Source organism: Acartia tonsa, chromosome 15 (assembly GCF_053477335.1).
Source record: "Acartia tonsa isolate MP-2025a chromosome 15, ASM5347733v1, whole genome shotgun sequence".
Taxonomy (NCBI): domain Eukaryota; kingdom Metazoa; phylum Arthropoda; class Copepoda; order Calanoida; family Acartiidae; genus Acartia; species Acartia tonsa.
Genome location: NC_137274.1, coordinates 27,338,457 through 27,364,775, shown reverse-complemented (window position 1 = coordinate 27,364,775; position 26,319 = coordinate 27,338,457). Strand labels below are relative to the sequence as shown.

The following is a 26,319-nucleotide window of genomic DNA, read 5'->3' as shown; positions in this document are numbered from 1 at the left end:
TTTTCTTAAATCAAATATAGTTTACTTACCAACCTAAAAAGATTTTGTTTCAATATCTTTAAAAGCACAGGAGTAGCACTGTATTTAAGATATACCTTGATAAACGAGAATTTGAAAAAAAATGACCAAGTCCGCCCGCAGGGTTGCTTGTAAGGGTAAACATTTTTTGAAAAAAATAACATGGTCTCAAATGATTCCAAATTGCCTAATTCGGCGAGAAATGCAATAAAAAAAAAAAATTTTGGTGGCGGCGGCGGGAGCGGCGGTCCCGCCGCCGTTTTTTTATAAGATACCAATAGTTGGGATAATTAGTGACCCAGCCCAAAAGATTTCATCCAATTATCTCCAAAACTAAGGGAGTAGCACCCAAAATAAAATTGCTGGTATATCGTGTGACGAGTCACCACATTTTACCCCCCCCCCCCCCCTTTGACAGGGGTGTATATTCTGGATTTGTACTGTCGCTGATTATCCAAATTTCAGGGGTGTATATTCTACATGGGATCCCCTGCTCAGTGGGGGGGGGGGGGGGGGAAATAAAAAATAGGTGGTGGAGGGAAAAAAATGTAAAAATAAGAAAACTGAAAAAAAATTCCTTTTACCCCCCCTCCTTGGTGAAAAAAACTTTTAAAAATGTGTGGTAGGAGGGATAAAATAAATAAAATATGGAGTTCTTTAAATATTTATCCATTTTCCTCCTACTTGGTGAGAAAAAACTAGGGGGAGAAGAAAAATAAAAAATTTTGTAGCAGGGGAAAAAAATAAATCTTGTGCAGAATATACACCCCTGCCAAATTTTATTTTTAAGTAGCTTGATGTCTGTCCGTCTGTCCCTTAAGATCTCGGTAACCACTGAACCGATCGGATTCTACTCTTCAGGGAATATACCTACTAATCCTGTGTTTTTTTAGGCTGATTTTTCTTGGGGGGTGGGACACCCACAATCCCCCCCCCCAAAAAAAAATCCCTCCCCCATTTTTTCATTTTTTTTTATATTTTTAATTTGAATTTGATACAGGGGCAGCTCCAATTTTCTTTTTTTCCCCTGAAAATTTTGAATTTGATATTGGGCCAGCTCCATTTTTTTAATTACCCCTTGGGGCAAAGCCGTTAGTTAAAATATAAATAAATAAAAATTTACACAAACAGAAAGAAAAGGAGAAAATTGAGAAGGTGAGTTATTTATTTTTAGGTGTGTTCATTTACAATAAATGTGTCGTTATCCTTTCAAATATTTCTTAAAGGTTAATTTAGCTTAGGTTTTATGGCTAGTGGGCCAAGCACCCTCGGCCATGGACATTTATTTTTTTTTTGTGGGAGGGGGGGGGTATATTTTTGAAAATAAAATAAAAAATTTCCTTAGAGGAAAATACCTATGCAGGGATGTATATTATGCACAAGATTTTTTCCGCTGCTTCAATTCCCCCCCCCCCCCCCCTAGTTTTTTTCACCAAGGAGTTGGGAAAATGGTAAAAATGTTTTTCGTTCTCTAATTTTTTATATTTCTCCCCAACCAGATAATTTTTTTTTTTTTTTCACCCCCAATTTAGCAGGGTCAATTTTGCAGAATATACACCCCTGTACCCATGTTTAGGCACTGGAATCAAATATGGAAGAATTAGACAAAATCATTAAAGCAACAAAATCAAGTCAACAGGTACTTCACATTCCCCATGAAAATAAACTACCCCACTGCAATTCCCCCCCCCCCCCACTCTATCATGAAATAAATACACAACTCCTTTCTTTTTATTTTTATTTTAAATCATAATTGATACAATTTTAAAAGCGAAGCTTTTCTATAATTAGGGTCGGTCCGTATTTCCATCCGTATGTCCGTCAGTCACAGATAGATAGTTTTTTTTGTTAATTTAGGCATGTTAGAATTGACCTATCGATTTCAAACTTTGCATGGTGATTCGGTTAGTGGTTAGGTATGATTTAGAAAGCGTAGCAACTCTATAATCGTTACCAAAATGTCCTTACGTCCATTTTAAACATGTTGATTTTTTACTTTTTAACAACAAATGTTTTTGTGATCTAATCATTCGATTGATCTGATTTGGTGATTGCTAGTCGTAAGTATTCGATGCAACTTACCTGATATTTTTTTTGTACAAAGGAAAAAGGAAGGATTAAAACTGGTTTTATGGATGTTATTTTAAATGAGATCCTAATTACCCATCACCGATTATTACCCCAATATAAATGTGAACAATTCCCCCCTCCTAAAAAAAGTATAAACGCAACCCCCCCCCCCTCCCTCCCACCCCAAGTCAAAAAAGTAACCATAAGCTATCTTGGATAAAATAGCCTCAACTGATAATAATGATCATGGCCGCAGCTCTCAGCCCCCTGGCCTGCCTAGCCGCGGGCGCTCGGCTACCTAGCCATTGATATAACCTAACCTAACCTAACCTTATTTGAAAATTGTAAAAACAATATTATAAATTGTAAAAAATCTACCAACCACTTTTTGTAAAATCCACGAAATTCTAAACTAGGTATGTTTTATTAGTTAAGGCTATTTTTAATTAGTAAGTGTCTTGAGGCTATTTTGTACAAGATCTTTGCTAATGGTTTCGTACACAAGGGGGGGGGGGGGTACGCACCCCCACCCCCACCCCCATTTTAAAATATTTACAGGAGTATGAACGAGATTTGAAGAGTGCCACAGAAAGTGCCAAAAATTGGAAGGTACTTTTTTATTTAGTAGCGAAGCTACTCAATGATTTACTTCGTCTGTCCGTCAGTCATTCTGTAATATATTATAATCCGTATAATAAAGTAACAGGATGTCTGTTTGTTTGTACCGAAGGATCTCGCTAACCTCTAAACCGATCGGGTTCTTAATAGGGTAGCTTCTCTTAGGTACCGGGAACGTTTATAACTAATTTGGGGGAGGGTAACACAAAATCACAAAAAAATAGAAAATTTCGTGGAGACTTGAACGCAACATAGACATGAAAAAAACATTTACAGTGCAACTAGAGGCATCTAGGGGCGTATCCGCTAGTATTTCAAACAATTATTAAACTTTAAAGTGGAAGTTTAAGGGATTTTTTGTTGATTAAACCAAAAAGGGTAATTTTTGCGTTTTTTCCGTAAAGTTAGGTGCAAGCTACTGGTCAAATGCGCTTATTTTGTCAAACTGTTCTTATTTCTGACCAAACAAATAGTCATAATACGCGCATTTGACTGTAATCTTGCACCCAACTTTACGGAAAATGCGCGATAAAAAATGACCTAGTTCTTCTCAAATGAATCAAACTTCTCTAATTTGGCGAAGTAAAAACCAAAGGTTTGGGTTGAGTAAATTAGTATTAAGCCACTAGGGCGGGAAAGCAATTGACTCATCACAAATACTTAAAAATAAATAAAAATATTTTAGTATTCACAACACTACACCCCCTTGCTTGTATAATAAATTCAAACGACATGACTAGAAGACATTTCAATTTAATATACGCGAAAAGCTGTCTATAATACGATGCGATAAATAACTTTTCCAGTAGTTGGATTATAAACGGTTCTCAGGCATACTGAAGTACTGCATCGTATTATAGGCAGTTTTCCATATATATGAAAATAAAAAACATAAAACAAATAGCAGTTTTCTTAGCACAGGTCTCCTTAACAAAACCTTAGATAAAAAATAATCTCCAAAGAAACGGACAACGGGGCCTTCAAATAGGGTACAGTGGTGGTCAGAATCCGTTGGAGATTAAATCTTAGCTGCTCCTTCTTGCCAGATATTGCAATTTGAAGTTTTGTGGTAAAAATGCCTAAAATTACAAGAATTTCAAGGATATATGCAAAAGTAAACACCTTAATTCATCAAATAAAAAGGAAAAATTTTTTTGGATATCAGTAACAAAATAATTTTTCCCATTGTTATGAACATCTTTTATGTTATTTACTTTGACTGTCATCATTATACAAAATAAAACAGGGTTTCGTGTTTATTTTCTCCAATAAATCAATTAATAAATACTTTTTAAATCTACTTGTACATATTACCATCTATGATTTTATTTTTTGTGCTTCGCTACTTATGGATGTTGTCATCCTTGTTCAATTAACAATCCCTTTATAATTTCCTACAAATTTATTGGATTAAACTGGATTTCATGCCCTTTCTTTGATAACTCTTATATTGAATTAATTGCCCATTGTCCCCTCCCTTACTCCCTGAACAAAACAAGTTTTAATCTTATATTTTTTTTATTTTAATATCCGCGGAAAGCTGTCTATGATACGATTATAATTAGTAGCATCAGCAAATTTTATGGCTTCGAAACCGATTAATATCCGCTTGGTTAGAAACGGTTCTCAGCCACACTAAAAAATCATATTATATCAGTTAAATCGCTATAAGCCGTTTTCCTCGAATATTGAAATAAAAATCATAAAATAAATACCAGTTTTGTTAGGCCCTAGTGGTGGAAGAAAAGGCTCCACTGGGAAACATAAGTAATTAGTAATAAATTGGGTGGCACACGACTTTTTGTATTTTTGAGAGGCCGAAATAATTTTGTAGAAGTCGCCCCAGGTTTTGTACAAACCTTGGCAAGCTTTAATATTACCTTTAGATTTTTATTTTATTATCCGCGGAAATATGCGATGATTAATGATAATAATATTTAGGAGACATGTCTAGAAGAACAGGAGAAATTTAATGCTGAAATTGATAATCTCAAGGTAGGACGGCATACATAACCGATTAATATCCGCTGGATGAGAACCGGTTCTCAGTCATACTATCCGCATAATATCCGCGGAAAGCTGTCTATAATACGAAGCGATAAATAACTATAAAATGCAGGGATCTAAAGGGATAAGACAATTGTTGAATTTGATGAACATTTCTAATTGATAATCTGAAGGTAGGAAGAATCAGGGAGGGAGGGGACAATGGGCTGTTTTATTACACTAGTATCCAAAGTTTTATAATAACGTTTTCTTATTCGTTGACTTATTCGTTGACTTAAAAACTAGCGAATTTTTGATAAGTTGGTTCATAAAGTTAAATGTCCAAACGTTTCAACCACTAGTTTTCATCTACAAAAAGGGGTAATTTTGTTAATCATCACTGGGAATGTATTTCAATTTATCGGCCATTGTCTTATCCCTTTAGATCCCCGAGTAAGAATAGATTTATTGCTCTAGATGGTCAATCAAATAATTAACACGTATGGATCTAAAGGGATAAGACAATTGCCGATAAATTGATGTACATCCCCAATGATTATACTTAAATTTACGCCTTCTGTAGATTTCATTTTATGGTTGAAATGTTTGGACACTTAAGTTATTGAACTAACCAAGTAAAAGTTGCCAAAGTTGTTGAGCCAACGAATAAGAAAACGTTATTATCATAAAACTTTTGTTACTAGTGTAATAAACAGTTCAATGTCCCCTCTCTCTTTCTCTCTCTATTTCTACTTAATACGAGTAACTAAACTTCTACAGGAATGTTTACACTTTTCAACCACTAAATTCTTGTTGATCTAGGACTTTTGAAAAATCCATCTGTATTTCGTTTTATTATTGAAGCTACTCTATAATTTACTTTATATTAAAGTTGGATAACCGGATAGTAAAGCCAAAAATAGCCCAAAACCCGCTAAAAAAGAGTCAAACCAATATGGATGTTTTACAATAAATTAAGCTCCTTAATGATGGGAATGTTGACAAAAAGTTTCAGCCGTGTATCTTGAATAGGAGCCAAGAAAATCACTTGACCTCTTATCCGTGTCTGGTAGTTTGTCAGACGGACGGAAATTTGGAATCATAGAGTAGCGTTGCTACTGAAATAAAGATTGTATATTATTATATTGTATTATAAACTTTAAATTAAAGGTAGGTATTTTTTTTTTGGGGGGGGGGGGTTGGGGTATCCCACCCCCAAGAAAATATTTATAAACCTTCCCGGGACCTATGAGAAGCTACCCTGTTAAGGAGAACCCGATCGGTTCAGTGGTTAGTGAAGTGACGTATAGTCGATGTACAGACGGACGAGTGTCTAATTACAGAGCAGATTCGATACAGTTTAAAATATTAATGATTAACAAATAAGTTTAATTAAAAAAATACAGGTATATAAAAAATAACATATAAAAGCACTAGCAAATTAAAAGGATTTGTAGGAATAGAATGGATATAAAATGTGAGTAAGCTTGGACGTCCTGCACTCTATCAATACTGATACTGGCGACGATGGATAGACCGCGTAGGCGTTCACAGAGAAGGCCAGTCAAACACTAGTGTGCTGGGAAGATAACTTCACACAATGGCACACCACAATCAACTGCCGGCTGGAGCTACAAGTCTGATAAAGATGGCGCCTGGATGTGGTGGGAACACGGTAGGAGGGCTGGAATACTTCGGGACAGGAACAATGATTCTGGAGATCAAGGACTAGTGCTTTTAATATCACATTAGCGAGATCCTTCGGTACAGACACTCAAACAGACAGACATCCTGTTACTTTAGTATAAGGATTATTTTAATTTATTACTCACTTTGTCCGTATGTCATTTGGTCTAGGGTGGAAAAAATTAATAAACCATAGCTTTAATTTATTACTAGTTATATCGTAATCTGTGATTTATTGACACAACAAAGTTATAGATTTTTTTTCTTTGTTTAGGCCCAAGTAACAGAAGACAAGAAAGAAATAGAGAATCTCAAGAATATTATTGAAATAGGTATTATTATGTTTATTATAATTGGGGTACACAACCAAAGAGAGCATGGGCTGTTTATTACACTAGTCCACAAAGTTTTACAATAAAGTTTACTTTTTCGTTGGCTTAACAACTTTGGGGACTTTTGGTTTGTTAAGTTGAGTGTTCAAACGTTTCAACCACTAATTTTAATTTTACAGACGGGGTAATTTTGTGAGTCATCATTGGGGATGTACGTAATTTTATTGGCCATTATCTTATCCCTCTAGATCTTAAAGTAATTCGCTTGTTTTGGGCCCAAATCGCGTCATAACTGAAGACGTTAGAAAAACCAAACTATCAAAGTATTGGTTGTTATCGAAAAAATCTTCCAAAATTTTTAATAAAAAATTCAAAGATTTTTTCTTTTTTGTTTGAACATTTTATTAATTTTTAAAATCTTTGAACATTGAAAACCCAATCTTAATTTGAATCGTTCAAACTTTCTAGTCTATAAGTGTCTTTTTAAAAGCAAAGCTTTTCTATAATTAGGGTAGTTCCGTTCGTCCGTACGTCTGTAACGGATAGTTTTTTTTTGTTAATTTAGGCATGTTAGAACTGTCTTATCGATTTCAAACTTTGCATGGTGATTCCTGTAGTAGTTAGGTACGAACTCTATAATCTTTACTAGAATGTCCGCACGTCCATTTTAAACATGTTGATTTTAACCTTTTTTAAAAGCGAAGCTTTTCTATAATTAGGGTCGGTCCGTCCGTCCGTACGTCCGTCCGTACGTCCGTCCGTCCGAGATAGATAGCTTTTATTCGTTAATTTAGGCATGTTAGAATTGTCCTATCGATTTCAAACTTTGCATGATGATTCCTGTAGTAGTTGGGTACGATTTAGAAAGCGTAGCAACTCTATAATCATTACCAGAATGTCCGTACGTCCATTTTAAACATGTTGATTTTTCTACTTTTTTAACAACAAATTTTCAAGTGTTTTAATTATCCGTTTGATCCGATTTTTGGTATATTGATTCCTGGGACAACAAAGTACAATATTAAAGCGAAGCAACTCTATAATCAAGTCCAAAAATGTAAGTATGTCCATAAACATTATCCTGCATTAAGCAGTTTTTCAACAAATTTACCTACAATTTTGATTCGACATTTATACATTTATGTTCCGATTTTTCAGTTCAGATACTATACAAGTGTTAATGTCCGTTTGTCCTACCGTTTCAGTGCTTCGCTTTTATGGATGTTGTCATCCTTGTTAACAACAAAATTTGTATCAGATAAAATTATCCGATTGATCTGATTTTTTCAATACTGATTCCTAGGACAACAAAGTACAATGTCATAAGTGAAGCATCTCTATAATCAAGTCCTAGAAATGTAAGTATGTCCATAAACATTATCCTGTATCTAGCAGTTTTTCAACAAAATTATTTATAATTATGGTTTGACTCTTATACATTTATATTCTTATTATTCAGTTCTGACACTATACAAGTGTTAATGTAAGTTTGTCCTACCGTTTCAGTGCTTCGCTTTTAATGATGTTGTCATCCTTATTCGTTTAGGAAGAGGAGGGAGGGGTCATTTGCATGTTAATTACACTGGTACCCAAAGTTTTAAAATAACGTTATCTTATTAGTTGGTTAAAAAACTTTGGATACTTAAACTATATGTTGTAATTAGATAGTTCAAAAAGGTTATCAAAGATAAAATCGTTCTTATATGATGAATTTTCCCAAGTTTTAAGATTTTTTGGATAGGCCTCCAGGTTCCGGAGCTCCAGGCCTCCAGGTGGTCTCTTTACAGGTAAAAATGAAGGACATTTTTTTTTGAAGAGTTAGAGGTCAGCTTATGAAACAAAATATGCATGTTTTTTCTGCAAATATGTGAATAACATTCAAAAAAATGCGTATTTTGTTTTATAAGTTGACTCTTAAAATTTTTTTTTCATTTTTAACTGTCCAGAGACCACCTGGAGGACTGGAGCTCCGGAACCTGGAGGCCTATCCAAAAAATCTTAAAACTTGGGAAAATTCATCATATAAGAATGATGTTATTTTTTATAACCTATCCTCTCAGTCCAAAGATAAAGCCTATATACCAGGTTTACGCAAATGTGTCAGAACTCCCCCCCCCCCCCCTCCTTTTTATCGTCCATTGTCTTATCACTTAAGATCCCTGATTAATTTTTAAAACTCCGATTGATGTTGTCATCCTTGTTAAAAGCGAAGCTTTTCTGTAATAATAAGGGTAGGTCCGTCCGTCACGGACTGATCGCTCTTTTCGTTAATTTAAAAGGTTAGAATTTTCCTGTCGATTTCAAATTTTGCATGATGATTCGTATAACAATTAGGTATGATTTAGGAAATTCAGCATTTTGGAATGCTGATTCCTATTACAACAAGGTACAATGTAATGTTATAAGCTAAGCATCTCTATAATCAAGTACAAAAGATGTTTTAAGAAGTTTTGCAACCAATTTTCTTACAATTTTGTCAGGGGTGTATATTCTACATGGGATCCCCGGCTCAGGGGGGGGGGGGGGGAAATAAAAAATAAGTGGTTGGAGGGAAAAAAATGTAAAAATTAAGAAAACTGAAAACATTTTTTCCATTTCCCCCTCTCCTTGGTGAAAAAAAACTAAAAAAATGTGTGGCATGAGGGAAAAAATAAATAAAATATAGAGTTATATAAATATTTTTCCATTTTCCCCCCTACTTGGTGAGAAAAAACAAGGGGGGGAAAAAAAATAAAAAAAGGGAGAGGTCATTTTCTAGTAAATCCCGTAAAGGTGTGTGTTATAAGGCCTAAAAATAGTAGTAGAACGATAAGGTGCTCTAGATATATGTATTCCCTATTGAATAGAACAATAGGGAAATTTTTTTTTTTTTTTGATAACCGTACCTGGATTATCTAAAAAAAATACGAAATTTCTATCAAACGCTTTGTTTGGCTCAAACTGACAAAAAAAAAAAAAAAATATAATTATAATAATAATGTTTTCTATAGGTACAAGGTAAAGGTTAAGAACAATCTATACCATTAATTAAAGGAAGAAGTCATTCTTTACAGGTTGATTTATTATAATTATATTTTTTTTTATTTGTGTCAGTTTGAGCCAAACAAAGCGTTTGATAGAAATTTCAGATATTCCAGGTACGGTTATCAAAAAAAAAAAAAAAAAATTTCTTCCCTATTGTTCTATTCAATAGGAAATACAAATATATAGAGCACCTTATCGTTCTACTACTATTTTTAGGCCTTATAACACACACCTTTACGGGATTTACTAGAAAATGACCTCTCCCTTTGTCGCCGGGGAAAAAAATAAATCTTGTGCAGAATATACACCCCTGAATTTTGTTTATACTTATGCATTAATATTTTGTTCATTCAGTTCTGACACTGTACAAGTGTTAAGGTTCGTTTGTCCTTCCGTTTCAGAGCTTCGCTTTTATGGATGTTGTCATCCTTGCTTTTTAAAATCTTCGAATCTAATTTTTAAAATCTTCGAATTTATTTTTAAAAATCTTTGAATTTAAAAAAAAATATTTATTTGAAGGAAAGTCAACGGTGGAGAACGCGAAACAGCTGTCAACAGAACTTGCTAAAGTAAGTATTTTGGTGCTTTTCTACAGGGATCTAAAGGGATAAGACAATGGCCGATAAATTGATGTAATCCTCCAGTGATAATGCACAAAATTGCCCCTTTTGTAGATTTAAAAAAATTGGTTGAAACGTTTGAATACTCAACTTAATTAGGTAATCAAAATTCCCGAGAGTCCCCAAAGTTTTTAAGCAAACAAATAAGAAAACGTAATTATAAAACTTTAGGTACTAGTAAAATTCACAGCCCATTGTCCCATCTCTGGCTTTCCTAGCTGCGGACACTACAGAGAGAGAGGGAGAGGACATTGGGCTGTTTATTACACTAGTCCCCTAAGTTTTATAATAGAGGTTTCTTATTAGTTGGTTTAACAATATTTTGGACTTGTATTCATGGATGGTTCATTATGATGAATGTCCAAATGTTTCTACCACTAATAGTAATTAACATAAGGGGTAATTTTGTGTACATCATTAGTGATTAATAATATCAATTTATCGGTCATTGTCTTATCCCTTTAGATCCCTGCCTTAAAAGTACATTAGGGTCATACAGGGATCTCTCCTTGGACGTATTTTGTTCAGTAGTGCAAGCTATACTAGGGTCGCTCTGTCAGCTCTTTCCGTACGATCGCCTGTCCATCAATTCGTGTACATTAACCAAAAGAACACTTGAATTACCAGGGATCTGAATGGATAAGACAATAAATTGATGCACATTCCTAATGATGATACATTTAATTATTCCTTCTGTGTAGAAACAATCAGTGGTTGAATCGATTGGACACTCAACTTAATAAACCAACCAATCAAAGTTCAAATGTAAAACTTTTAAGACAAGTGTAATAAACAGCCCAATGTCCTCTTCTGTAAAATCGCTCTAATTTTGGCAATATTTGTGGAGTTAAAAGTTACGAACGGTTCCCTGGTCAGTTTTTATATGTATTTTAGGGTCATAAAACTGGTTTAACGATTTATGCATATGTCCCGAATATGCATAAATATATGCATATGACCCGAAAGGTCAAGTAATATTTTTTCTATGGCTCTAACATGCATATTTTTTCATAACTAATCATATTCATTATTTTAGGATAATCAAATCCAGAAAAATAATTCTGATAAGTACAGAAATGAGATTGTTATTCACCAACAAACTATTAAGGTCAGCCATTTTAAATTTTGAATATCCGCTGGATTAGAACTGGTTCTAGGCTATACTATCCGCATTATATCCGCGGAAAGCTGACTATAATCCTCTTTTTCCTTACAACCGAAATTTTAATGTTATTAAGCGGTAGAATTAAACTAGCGTTGGCAATCTGAAATCCGTAAAATTTTTGGACCAAAAATCCGCAATTTTAATTGCGGATTCGGATTGTTAATTTTTATGACTTTTGTTGCACTAAAAAAATTTACCCAAAATGTGTCAGAAAAAAAATATTTTATTGAATATTAACTTCAGTTAAAATGTGTTAAATTATTTTGTATTTTTATTTTTAGCGTATTTTAGGTTAGGTTAGGTTAAGAAGTAGTGGTTAACGCTGTAGGGGCTAGAATTATTTTCATTTATTAAAAGATCTCTAATAGTTATTTCTCGCATCGTTATTATAAACAGCTTTCCGCGGATGTAGAATGTACAATTATAAAATTAAAACTGGTTTTAATCTTCTGATTGTACATTTTATTATTCGTAGAAAGCTAGATATGATACGATGCCAGACATGTTTTTTTTTGTATGGATGAGAACCGGTTCCTATCCACCGGATTCGAATGAATACGAGAAAAGTGTAGCTAGAATCCACAATCCGAAAAATCCAAAATCCGCATAATAAAACAAGAATCTGTAATCCACGGATTAATCTGCTATTTTTTTGGGCGGATTTGTAAGAATCGGAATCTGATCCCAAATTGCCAACCGTAATATAAACCATTGTTTTTACTACAAACAAGGATGACAACATCCATAAAAGCGAAGCTCTAAAACGGTAGGACAAACGAACATTAACACTTGTAGAGTGTCAGAACTGAATAAGCAGAATATAAATCAATGTATGAATCCATACAAAATTGTTAGTATTTTTTTGCAACATTTTTAATACAGATTTTGTTTAAGGACATACTTACATTTTTAACCCCCCCCTCCCCCTTCCAAAAAAGTTTTTTTTGTATAAAACTAAAATTGAAAATGGGGGGTTACTTTCCCACCCCATCTGCATCCCTAGAGGCCTCTAGGGGCGTAGCTGCTCAGAGAGGGAGGGGACATTGGGCTGTTAAATATAATAGTTTAATAATAATTTATTCTCTTATTCATTCAAATCCGGTGGATAGGAACCGGTTCTCATCCATACGAAAAAACCTTCGGCACCTCGGGGCTAAAAAAACTAGTTTTAATCTTATAATTGTACATTCTATATCGGCGGAAAGCGGTTTATAATACGATGAAAGAAATAACTATTCTTTTATTATATTTTGATTGGTTGGTTCATTTAGTTCAGTGTCTTAACATATCAACCACTATTTTATTCAGACTCTGGAGACTAAGTGTGGAGAAGCAAATCAGGAAATCAAACATCTTAGAGATTTAGGTATTTAGCCAGGGATTTTAAGGGATAAGACAATGGACGATAATAATTACCAGAGCTGGATCTTTAAATGTGTAGCCGTTGCCGTAGCCATGGATGTAGTCGTAGTCGTAGCCGTCACCACTGCCAGTGAAAATTCAAAACGTGGTTGTGATTTAAAGCCGTGGCTACGCATAGCCAATTTGATTTAAAGATCGCTATTAGGTTAGTGGCTGTACCTGCGGCAACGGCAACGGCTACACATTTAAAGATCGAGCTCAGTATGGCTTCATAACAGATTAATATCCGCTAAATTAGTTTCTAAGCCTTAATAAAAAGTCATGTAGAACATCGTATTGCAGACAATTTTCCACGAATATTAAAGTATACTCATTAGATAAATACCAGTTTTTTAGCCTTGGCCTTCGGCCCCTTGGGGCCAATTAAAGTGGTATTGATCATTTAGTTTTTCATTTTAATATCCGCGGAAAGTTGTCTATAATATGATGCGAAATATAACAATCTCATCCTCAAATTGGACGTTTAGGTAAGTACTCTGGTAACTACCTTTAATTAAAGGGTGAGCAAAAAAAAATGCGTACCTTTTTAAAATTGAAATTGCGCGGCTTGTGTTAATAGTAGAAAAATGTTAGGCATAACGTTAGAACCGCTATGAAGTCTTTTTTTAGGAAATATAAAAACAATTCCTGTGCTACGCATAGATTAGGAGCTTCGTGTTAAAATGTCCCAACTGACTTAAAACTTAACTTGCGAGTAAATTTTGGGACATTTTACCATCTGGCTCCTAAACTATGCGTAGCACAGAAACCGTTCTTATATTTCCAAAAAAAATACAGTTCATAGCGGTTCTAACGGTATGCGTAACATTTTTCTACTATTAACACAAGCTGCGCAATTTAAAACTTAAAAATGTAGGCATCTCTTTTTGCAAAATATCTACTCTAATTTTTAGCTTTATTTTAAAATTTACTCGCAAGTCAAGTTTTAAATCAATTGGGACATTTTAACACGTAGCTCCCTAACTATAAGTAGCAGAGGAATCGTTCTTATATTTCCAAAAAATAGAGTTCATAGCGGTTCTAACGATATGCATAACATTTTTCTACCATCAACACAAGCCGTGCAATTTGAATTTTAAAAAGGTAGGTACGCATTTTTTTTGCTCACCCTTTACCTCGTACGGGCGGGATTGCAGTCAAGGACCTTTTCGACTTGATGAACTGTCCAGGACCTGGTCCAGCAATCCAGGAGAACTAAGAATGAGTGTTACGCACCCTTCTCTGTCCTAACATCCAAGGATATTAGGTTAAGTAACATCCAACAGACAACCAACTCTCTGTGATGCACGACCTTTGTCTGAAAAACCCTAACTGTGCATGGTAACGAGTTGCGCCTGTTTTGGGCCAAGGCATTCCCCCTATTCTAACTATTTATGTCGAGCATCTGACATAGCAGCAGTAGGAACCATTTTTAACGTCTTTAGTTATGACGCGGTGTCGGCCCGAGTTTCGAACCTCTCTCTCTCTCTCTCTCTCTCTCTCTCTCTCTCTCTCTCTCTCTCTCTCTCTCTCTCTCTCTCTCTCTCTCTCTCTCTCTCTCTCTCTTCTCTCTCTCTCGTCAATCAGCTTTGTCTAAAAAGTAATAGGATGTCTGGATTTACATCCCTAGGTAATCAAATAGGTAAATACACATACTAAAGGGGTAATTTGGTATGATCTATCTTAGAATCCGTCTAAAATATTAGGTCCATTTTTTATCGTTTTGAGTTTGGACATCACCTTAGGAATCACCTCCTACCCTTACTTAATAAACTTGTCGTGCAAAGGGAGGGATGGTATATTGGACTGTAAATTATTCTGGTCCCCTAAGTTTTAAATACATATTTTCTCGTTCGTTGGCTTAGAAACTTACAGGACATTTTATTGATATATTGATTAGGGGGTACAAACTAGCCGTGTCTAAACTTTTCCACCAATAATTTTAATCCTCAAATGGGGTAATTTTTTTATCATTGTTTGTTAGCTTAAAAATGTTAAGGTCTTTTATATTTTTCTTATATTGATTGGGTGATACAAATTAACTGTGTCTAAACTTTTCCACCAATAATTTTAATATTTATTTAGTACAATATCTATCGGATAAGCTGGAGACAACTTCTAAAGAGAATAATGATATTGACAAGAAACTCGAGGTAAGTTTGGGTACCATTTAAAATAGTTTGGGTACCATTCCAAATAAGTTTGCGTACCATTCCAAATAAGTTTGGGTACCATTTCAAATAGTTTGGGTACCATTCCAAATAAGTTTGGGTACCATTCCAAATAGTTTGCGTACCATTCCAAATAAGTTTGGGTATCATTCCAAATAAGTTTGCGTTCCATTCCAAATAAGTTTGGGTACCATTCCAAATAAGTTTGGGTACCATTCCAAATAAGTTTGGGTACCATTCCAAATAAGTTTGGGTACCATTCCAAATAAGTTTGCGTACCATTCCAAATAAGTTTGGGTACCATTCCAAATAAGTTTGGGTATCATTCCAAATAAGTTTGCGTTCCATTCCAAATAAGTTTGGGTACCATTCCAAATAAGTTTGGGTACCATTCCAAATAAGTTTGGGTACCATTCCAAATAAGTTTGGGTACCATTCCAAATAAGTTTGCGTACCATTTCAAATAAGTTTGCGTACCATTCCAAATAAGTTTGCGTACCATTTCAAATAAGTTTGGGTACCATTTCAAATAAGTTTGCATACCATTCCAAATAAGTTTGGGTACCATTCCAAATAAGTTTGCGTACCATTCCAAATAGTTTGGGTACCATTCCAAATAAGTTTGCGTACCATTCCAAATAGTTTGGGTACCATTCCAAATAAGTTTGGGTACCATTCCAAATAGTTTGCGTACCATTCCAAATAAGTTTGGGTACCATTCCAAATAGTTTGTGTACCATTCCAAATAAGTTTGGGTACCATTCCAAATAGTTTGCGTACCATTCCAAATAAGTTTGGGTACCATTCCAAATAGTTTGGGTACCATTCCAAATAAGTTTAGGTACCATTCCAAATAGTTTGGGTACCATTCCAAATAAGTTTGGGTACCATTCCAAATAAGTTTGCATACCATTCCAAATAAGTTTGCGTACCATTTCAAATAAGTTTGCGTACCATTCCAAATAAGTTTGGGTACCATTCCAAATAAGTTTGGGTACCATTCCAAATAAGTTTGCGTACCATTCCAAATAAGTTTGGGTACCATTCCAAATAAGTTTGGGTACCATTCCAAATAAGTTTGGGTACCATTCCAAATAAGTTTGCGTACCATTCCAAATAAGTTTGCGTACCATTCCAAATAAGTTTGCGTACCATTCCAAATAAGTTTGGGTACCATTCCAAATAAGTTTGGGTATCATTCCAAATAAGTTTGCGTATCATTCCAAATAAGTTTGCGTTCCATTCCAAATAAGTTTGGGTACCATTATAAATAAGTTTGGGTACCATTCCAAATAAGTTTGGGTACCATTCCAAATAAGTTTAGTTACCATTATAAATAAGTTTGGGTACCATTCCAAATAAGTTTGGGTACCATTCCAAATATAAGTTTGGGTACCATTTTCATTATATAAGAATTAAAAAAAAACTTTGAGGACTTTAATTAAAATGTGGATATTGGAGTTATTCAGGATTCTGACGAAACATTTCTGAGTGACATTTTTAAAAGCTTTTCCATAATTAGGGTCGGTCCTTCCGTAACAGTTAGCCCTTTTAGTTAATTTGAACAGGTTTTAATAGTCCTAACGATTTCAAACTTTGCTTAATGATTCCATAAACAGTTAGGTACGACTTAAAAAGCAAATCAACTCTATAATCATTACCAAAAAGTCTGAACATCCATTGAAAACATTCAGATTTTTTACTTTTTTAACAACAAATTTTTGTATGTTGAAATTATCCGTTTCATCTGATTTTTTGTATACTGTTTTTGCAACAAATTTACTAACAATTTAGTTTAGACTTTTGCATTAATATTCTGCTTTTTAGTTCTAAATTCTACAAGTGTTAATGTTTGCTATGAGAACTGGACATCCGCTCTATAACTCACTTTGTTCGTATGTTCATACTATGGTTCTTTTGTGTTACTTATGGATGTTGTCATTCTTGTTACAAGCGATGCTTTGATATAATACGGGTACGTCCGTCCGCAACGGTTAACTTTTTCGTTAATTTAGACATGTTAGACTTTTCCTATCGACTTCAAACTTTGCATGATTATTAATATAACAATTAGGTACAATTTAGAAACTCTATAATTGTTATCAAATTGTCCCTACGTTAATTTGAATCATGTTGATTTTTAACTTATTTGATGAATTTTTTATGTGATATAATATCCTATACTAGCGGCTACGCCCCTAGAGGCCTCTAGTGGCACTTTAAATGTTTTTGTTTGTTAAAGTGAATTTTTTATGTACGATACCACCTTATTTGACGTTGAAGTCTCCCAGATTTTAAGAAAATTTTCAATTTTTTTGTCATTTCTTTTGGGAGGGTGGTAGTACCCTCCCCCAAAATTGTTAAAAACCTTCCCAGGACATATGAGAATCTACCCTGTTAAGGAGAACCCGATCGGTTCAGCGGTTAGCGAGATCCTTCGGTACACACAGACAGACAGACAGACACACAGACAGACAAACATCCTGTTACTTTAGTATATCCTATATATCTGATTTTTTAAATACCGATTTCTAGGACAACGTACAAAGTACAATATTATAAGCGAAGCAACTCTTTAATAGAGTCCTAAAAATGTAAGTATGTCCTTAGACAGTTTCCTAGATTTGTAACATATTTAAGCACAATTTTGTTAAAACTTTTATATTCTGTTTATTCAGTTCTGACACACTACATAAGAGTAAAGGTTCGTTTGTCCTACCGTTTCAGAGCTTCGCTTTTATGGATGTTGTCATCCTTGTTTAATTAATTGTTTAATATATAAAACTAAGACATTTATATTCTGCTTATTCAGTTCTGACACTCTACATAAGAGTTAATGTTCGTTTGTCCTACCATTTCAGAGCTTTGCTTTTATGGATGTTGTCATCCTTATTTATTTACTGTGTGTATTTGCTAGGATCTGAATGAGAAATATAAAAATTTGTTGGAAGTTTTGAAACGCAAAGATGGAGACATAGAATCTTTAAGGTAAGCTCAAATATTGTAAATCAACAAATATAGATCAGGGATCTAAAGGGATAAGACAATGGCCGATAAATTTAAGTGCACAAAACCATCCCTTCTGTAGATTAAAATTAACACTTAATGAGACAACCCATCAAAAGTCCCCAAAGTTGTAAAGCCAACGAATAAGAAAACTATATTATTAAACTTTAAGAACTAGTGTAATTAACAATAATCCCATAGTCCCCTCTCTCTCTCTGAATACAGATTCATTCTAAGTAAATTGAAACAATAGAAGAAGAGTGAAGGAATGAGCCGGCCATATTATTGGTTAAAAAGTACATATTTTGGTACGACAAGGAAGTAATTTTTCATTCCATTGCAAAAATTATCCATTTATTTAGCTTTGTGGATTTTTTTAAAACATATTAATTGAAATGATACATATCAATGATTTTCATTTAATTCATATTTTAAATTAAATGACACATACCTATAATTTTCATTTGATTTCATTTTTTTAAACCGTGAGAAAAATATATGAGCGTAGGAAAAAACGTGAGGAAAAATATGTTTTATTAGAAAGAAATGTTCTATCGGTTTCAAACCTTTTCCATTCGATAGATATCACCGACTTTGGAAAAACTGTCAGACCGATTTTTGAAATTCAATCTGTGAAAAAAGATATTTAAGATTTAATTTTTTATTTTGAAAATATTATTTTACATGTATTGACGCCATCTTGGATTATGATAAGTTTTATTGTTAGAAGATTTTTTGTCTAAAAATTTTTTTAAAATTAATTTTTACAATGAAAAAAAAAATCTTTGAACTTAAATTGAGTAATAATTCAAAGATTTTTCCTATTTTGTTGGGAGATTTTTTAAAAATTTTTAATTTAAAAGTTAAACAAAAACAAATGAGTAAAATAAATGAAATTAAATGAAAAACGTTTCATCATTGTATTGAAGAAATCATTTGCTAACATCACCTTTTTGTTGCAATATAATGGTATTTAATCAAACAAAAGGGGACTATCCATGAACGAGAGCAAGTGATTCTAAGCACTTTCCATCATTGATCAATAGAATTTTTTTAGTGAATATACTAGGTTTATGTTTAATATTTGGTTTATCGACTTAAAAGTTAGGTTTCACCATGGTTTTATATGAAAATAACTTTGAAATGTTATGCATTATTTGGTGCAATATCATTAAATGTTTTGTTGAATTCAAACTGTTGTTAAAAAGCTTAATGCAAAAGTATATCATTGATTAAAAATGAGTTATTTAAGCAAACAAAATTTAGCATGAATGGATATTTAAATCCCAAGGTATTAAATGATCGAGCGTTAAAATAACATTCTATTGCAACAAAAAGGTGATGTTAGCAAATAATTTCTTGAATAAAATCATAAAACGTTTATTCATTTAATTTTCATTTTTTTCACTGTTGTGTTTTTATTTGACATTAAAAATAAAAATCATAAATCTTCCAAATCAAAGAGAAAAAATCTTTGAATTATTGGTCAATTTAATTTTTTAAATATATTTTAGAAGAAAAAAATCTTCTAACAAAAAAAAATTATCATAATCCAAGATGGCGTCAATACATGTAAAATAATATTTTCAAAACAAAAAATTAAAACTTGAATATCTTTTTTCACGGATTGAATTTCAAAAATTGGTCTGACAGTTTTTCCAAAGTCAGTATGATCTATCGAATGAAAAAGGTTTGAAACTGATAGAACATTTCTTTATACTAAAACATATTTTTTCTCCCGTTTTTTCCCACACTTCCAAAAAATGAAATTCAATGAAAATTAAATGGTTCTCACATTAAAAAATTTTTCTCACGGGTCCAAAAAATGAATTTAAATGAAAATCATATATACCATTTAAATCAAAATAAATGGTTCCCACATTCTAAAAATTTTCCCACACTTGACATTCTTGAAAAATGCTAAATAAATGGACATTTAAACTAACCAAAGATCGCGTTTTTTGCAATGGAATGTGTATTTAGAAAAAGAGTTGGTAACTTGTAATATTGTAAACAGTTTAATTAATGTATATACTTTTGTAATTTACAGCGCTTTTCTGCTGTGTTAATTTATTTTGTCCTTTGAACTCAACAAAGCGTTTGATGATATTACTTCAAAAATGCTTTACATTTTAAAGTTTATTTCATATGAAACAATGGTGAAACCTAACTTTTCAGTTGATAAACCAAGTATTAAACATATACCTATTATATTCACTATAAAAATACTATGGATCAATGCTGGAAGGTGCTTAGAATCAATTGCTCTCGTTCGTGGATAATTCCCTTTAGCATAAATGAATATTTAAATCTCAAGGTAATAAATGATCGAGCGATAGCAATAAATTTTATTTTATGATAAATAAGTATTTAGCAACCTTTTTGAATGAATCAATTAATGTCCCATTAGCAATAAGCAATTTGCACCTCCAACGGGTGAGTACAATTTCTCACCAAATCTTATGATACATTTTAGATTACATGTAGAGAGTTATGATAATGAGAAAGAGAGTATAAAGAAACATATTTCAAGTGCATAATAGATACTGGCATCTAAACTCTTTCTCCCCAATAGCGTACAAAAACTGATAAAATATTAAAAGTTGCTCCATCCCTTTCCCACAATTCTCATATTTTAAATCTCATGTAAAGAGTTATGATAATGAGAGAGAGAGAGAGAGCATAATCTCTACACTAAATAATAGATAACGGCATCCAAACTCTTTCTACCCAATAGCCTACAAAAATAGATAAAATATTAAAAATTGCTCCATCCCTTACCCCCAATACCTATTTTAGATCGCATGTAGAGAGTTATGATAATGAGAAAGAGAGTATGAACACAACCCTAGAGGAGCATATGAGATCCTGGCAAGCTGAGAAGAAGGTAAATAACCGATCAATATCCGCTGGATTAGAACTGGTTCTCGAGTCATACTATCCGCATAATATCCGCGGAAAGCTGACCATAATACGAAGATGTTAACAACTATAAAACTCGGGATCTAAAGGGATAAGACAATGACCGATAAGTTGATGTATATCCATAATAAATATTCACAATCCCTTCTGTTGATTACAATTTGAAGTTGAAACGTGTGGACACTCAACTTAATGAACCAACCAATGTAGTCTCCAAAGTTGTTAATCCAACGAATAAGAAAACATTATTATAAATGGGAAGCTACATTGTAAAGGAGAACCATATCGGTTTAGCACTGGATCCAGGTAGTTATCTGGAAAATATATCTATACTAATACATTTATTGTTAAGGCCATGCAGACAGAATTTCGCAAAGAATTGGAGAAAAATAGTTCCAGGCTTATTGAACAAGCAGACATCATTAAACAGGTATGGTGTGAGGGTGTGTGTGTGGGGGGGGGGTGTGGTTTTAGTGTTTGTGTGTGTGTGTGTTTGTTTGTGTGTGTGTGGGTGGGGGGAGGGGGTAAAGATTAGTTCTGGATTGATAGAACAAGCAGATATTATTAAACAGGTATAGTAGCTATGTGTGTGTGTGTGTGTTTATGTTTGTGTGTTGGTGTGTGTGTGTGCGTGTGTATGGGGGGGGGGGGTGAAGAATAGTACTAGACTTATAGAACAAGCAGATATTATTAAACAGGTATAGTAGCTGTGTGTGTGTGTGTGTATGTGTGTGTGTGTGTGTGTGTGTGTGTGGGGGGGGGGGGGGTGAAGAATAGTTCTAGACTTATTGATCAAGCAGATATTATTAAACAGGTATAGTAGCTGTGTGTGTGTGTGTGTGTGTTTGTGGGTGTGTGTGTGTGTGTGGGGAGGGGGTAAAGATTAGTTCTAGACTTATTGAACATGCAGATATTATTAAACAGGTATAGTAGCTGTTTGTGTGTGTGTTTGTGTGTGTGTGTGTGTGTTTATGTGTGTGTGTGGGTGGGTGGATGGGTGTGTGTGTGTTTGTGTGTGTATGTGGGTGGGTGGGGTAGGGGGTACGGTGAAGATTAGTTCTAGACTTATTGAACAGGCAGACATCATTAAACAGGTATAGTAGCTGTGTGTGTGTGTGTGTGTGTGTGTTTGTGTGTGTGGGTGGGTGGGTGTGTGTTTGTGTTTGTGTGGGTGGGGGAAGGGGTAAAGATTAGTTCTAGACTTATAGAACAAGCAGATATTATTAAACAGGTATAGTAGCTGTGTGTGTGTGTGTGTGTGTGTTTGTGTGTGGGTGTGTGTGTGTATGTGTTTATGTTTGTGTGTGGGGCGGGGTAAGGGGGTAAAGAATAGTACTAGACTTATAGAAAAGGCAGCCAGTATAAAACTTTGGGTACCAGTATAAAAAAAAGATGTTTTATTTTAGAAGCAAGAAGAAGTGTCCATAATCAGACTCAAAATGGAGGAACGGATTCATTACAGATATCTATAATACAAAGTAGAATGATGTCTGTCTGTCTGTCTGTCCCTTAAGATCTCGGTAACCACTGAACTGATCAGATTCTACTTTTCAGGGAATATACCTGCTGGTCCTGTGGTGGTTTTAAGCTATTTTCTTGGGGCGTAGGACACCCCCCCCCCCATGAATAAAACAATTCCCCCTCATTTTTTATGGAGATGAAGATCCACCACATGTACTACATTTTTTTTAAAAAATTACCTCTAGAGGCTAGGGGCGAAGCTACTAGTCATTATAATAAAGTAATAGTAAATGTTTATCATCATTGGAGATGTAGATTAATGCAATGGTCATTGTCTTATCTATAAGATCCCTGAGTTTCATCGAAGTTATTTTTCGCTTCGTATTTTAGACAGCTATCCGCGGATAGTATATCTTAGAACCGGTTCTAATCCAGGGGATATTAATCGGATATGTAAGAATCCAGAGGTTATGATCAGGACGCCAAGAGAGAGGCCAGGAAGCTGTCAGTACAAGTCATGGAACTTAAGGTGATTTTTGTTATGGCTGCGAAACATTAAACTTTGGGTACCATTATAAAACTTTGGGTACCAGTATAAAACTTTGGGTACCATTATAAAACTTTGGGCACCAGTTTAAAACTTTGGGTACCAGTATAAAACTTTGGGTACCATTATAAAACTTTGAGTACCAGAATAAAACTTTGTGTACCAGAATAAAACTTTGGGTACCAGTATAAAACTTTGGGTACCAGTATAAAACTTTGGGTACCAGTGTAAAACTTTGGGTACCAATATAAAACATTGTGTACCAGTATAAAACTTTGGGTACCAGTATAAAACTTTGGGTACCATTATAAAACTTTGGGTACCATTATAAAACTTTGGGTATTAGTATAAAAATTTGGGTACCAGTATAAAACTTTGGGTATTAGTATAAAAATTTGGGTACCATTATAAAACTTTGGGTATTAGTATAAAAATTTGGGTACCAGTATAAAACTTTGGGTATTTGTATAAAAATTTGGGTACCATTATAAAACTTTGGGTACCAGTATAAAACATTGTGTACCAGTATAAAACTTTGGGTACCAGTATAAAACATTGTGTACCAGTATAAAACTTTGGGTACCATTATAAAACTTTGGGTACTAATATAAAACTTTGGGTACCATTATAAAACTTTGGGTACCAATATAAAACTTTGGGTACCATTATAAAACTTTGAGTACCAGAATAAAACTTTGTGTACCAGTATTAAACTTTGGTACCAGGATACAACATTGGGTACCAGTGGAATATACCCTGATAAAATGTTTGGGTATAGTTCCTTTCGTTGCAACGCCTCTTAAGAGGCGTTTCGTTGTATTTTACATTAGTATTTATAGGTTAGGTTAAGTTGGGTTAGGTGATTGACCTGCAGGTTTTGGCAATTGGCGCCGCAGGGTTAGTGCTCCCAGCAGGGTCTAAAAATGGGGGGAAAGCCACGAAGAAACTCCCATTAAGAGGCGTTGCCACGAAAGGAACTATACCCGGATTTTTAGAAAAATGTCCTCTAGTTTTCGGTTGTTCCATCATTTCATGTTTTTTTTGTATTTTGGCAATATGTAGAAACTGTGAATATGACAGTGTTATAACTAGGGTTGGCAACCCGGATTCGGAATCCGCCCAATTTTTGGGCCAATTTTGGAATCCGGATCCGGAATCCGTTTTTTAATAGTGGATTCCGGATTCTTAATTGGTATGCTAAAATTAGCGTCTTAAGGTTTTTCTTTCAACTCTCGCTTTTTTAACCCTTACAGATCGGGCCCCAATTCCCACCTTAATAGATCGGGGGGGGGGGGGGGCTCAAAGAGCCCCCCCCCTCTATCTTGGCTCCTGGTACAGATAAAGACGTAAAATTTTTTTCTGGTGGTTCATGTGTATTTTTAGAGAAAATTACTTTTTCTAGTCCTAGCAGTCAGACCGCTCCTTAGCCGCTTTTTAGCGGCCAGCCGCTAAATTTTAAAACAGCTGTAGAGCGGCCAATTTTGCAGCTAGGATGACCAAATTTTAGGACGAACTTTTATTTTTCATAACAAAAAAATTACTTTTTCTGATCATCGCCGAAAAACGGCAAATAACGGAAACCGCCATTTTCGGCGGTTACGGCGGTAAAACGGCGGTTGGCGGCGCAAATTAATATTTTTATCTGTTTATTATTGCTCAAGGATTTACCAAAAAAAATTATAGGTCTCTAGCTGTGATAGAAGCCACGATATTCATGATTTATATCTGTAGTAAAAGCCGGACAAAAACCGGTCATAAAGTCGGTCAGGGAGCGGTCAAACGGTCATAACACCACTTTTCTCAGAAGGTCATTGATATCTAAGTATTCACCAAAAAAACTTTAGGTTTCTACCTTATACACAAAAGTCATAATGTAGAAATTAAGATTTATTTAGAATTTTTTCTAATTTTTTTTGCTACCCAACCGACTTTGACCGGACACCACGACCGACACAGACCAGATATCCTAATAAAATCAACTCTTGCCGACGTATAATTACTAAACTTAAAAAGTCATGAAGTTACAGCTCTCCATCTTACCTACAAAAAAAATGAGATTGAAAAAACTAGAGGGGGGGGGGCTCTTTGAGCCCCCCCCCCCGATCTGTAAGGGTTAAGGCAAAGATTATCATCATAACATATAAAAAATTTAAAATCTGGTTCGATTCTCGGAAGTGAATTATAGAGAACACCAAGAACATTAATTTTTAGGACTTGTGTAGCACTTAATTTTTTTAATTTTTAAAAAAATACTGCTAGAATCCAGAATCCGCCAAAAATAAGAATCCGGAATCCGCCACTGTTTTTGACGGATTCTTTTAGAATCCGGAATCCGAATCCGGCCCAAAAATTCGACGGATTGCAATCACTATATAACTGTATTTTTGTCATACCCCTCATAAATGCAGGTGTAAAATTGACAGTAAAACTGTGTAGATGACAGTCAAATCACTGTGTTTATGACAGTATTATTATGACTGTATTTTTGCTAGTTGTAAATCCGCCATGTACCCAATAATTTCAATGCTATAGCCTTTGGGTACCCAAAACAAATTGTGTGTTTGTTAATTTGCTACGCGGCATTTGTACTTTTTTTTGTTCGCTACGCGGCCTTTGTACATTTTTTAATTTGCTACGCGGCATTTTTACATTTTATGTCCGTCTGTCTGTCGGTCATGCTTAAATAAAGACAAAACCTTAGGTATTATTTCAGTTTTAAAAAGTCCTCAGATTTCATGCATGGAAAATAGGGTTGGGCCGGATATCCTGTCGTAAATCCGATCATTTTCAATATCCGACCGGATATTAAAACCATCCGGTAACATGATATCCGGCTGATTTTTTGCCGGATATCCGGTAATTTGCCGGAAATCGAACGTTGGCCAATATCCGGCCGGAACCGGATATCCGGCATTAGAAATCAGGTATTCGGTATCCGGCCCAACCCTAGACAAAACCTTATGTATTATTTCAATTGAAAATGTCCTCAGTTTTCATGGAAACCTGTCTGTAGTTCGATCCTCTACATGATTTTTTTTTCGAGTATTGCTGAGAACCGGTTCTAATCCAGCGGATATTAATAGGTTTTACTATCCATTTATAGAAGGGTTAAATTTGTTTACTGATTGGGGATTGTACAACAATTTATCTGCCATTGTCTTATCCCTTTAGATCCCTGATTTTTATATTTTTTTATAGCAATGTATTATAGACATATATCCGCGGCTACATGCGTATAGTATGACTAAGAACCGGTTCTAATCCAGCAGATATTAATCGGTTTTACCTAAGA

General features: G+C 34.3%; 1 protein-coding gene across 7 annotated transcripts in view; it reads left to right on the top strand.

The window, feature by feature from the left end:
- LOC145307621 (uncharacterized) overlaps positions 1–26,319 on the top strand; it is an 83,466-nt gene that overhangs the window by 39,389 nt on the left and 17,758 nt on the right. For 6 of the 7 annotated variants that reach the window (XR_013875527.1, XM_080150079.1, XM_080150077.1 and 3 more), the window contains exons 16-29: positions 1,150–1,173; positions 1,595–1,657; positions 2,647–2,697; positions 4,648–4,701; positions 6,653–6,710; positions 10,254–10,303; positions 11,391–11,462; positions 12,828–12,885; positions 15,006–15,073; positions 18,009–18,079; positions 20,897–20,984; positions 21,372–21,449; positions 22,426–22,466; positions 22,961–23,009. Coding sequence is in view for 6 of the 7 variants with exons in the window: in XM_080150079.1 (XP_080006205.1) it covers positions 1,150–1,173; positions 1,595–1,657; positions 2,647–2,697; positions 4,648–4,701; positions 6,653–6,710; positions 10,254–10,303; positions 11,391–11,462; positions 12,828–12,885; positions 15,006–15,073; positions 18,009–18,079; positions 20,897–20,984; positions 21,372–21,449; positions 22,426–22,466; positions 22,961–23,009 (825 nt within the window). In the remaining variant the exon portion in view is untranslated. Of the gene's footprint in view, positions 1–1,149; positions 1,174–1,594; positions 1,658–2,646; positions 2,698–4,647; positions 4,702–6,652; positions 6,711–10,253; positions 10,304–11,390; positions 11,463–12,827; positions 12,886–15,005; positions 15,074–18,008; positions 18,080–20,896; positions 20,985–21,371; positions 21,450–21,790; positions 21,834–22,425; positions 22,467–22,960; positions 23,010–26,319 lie in introns of all 7 variants that reach the window. The other variant, XM_080150080.1, reaches the window with a different exon arrangement.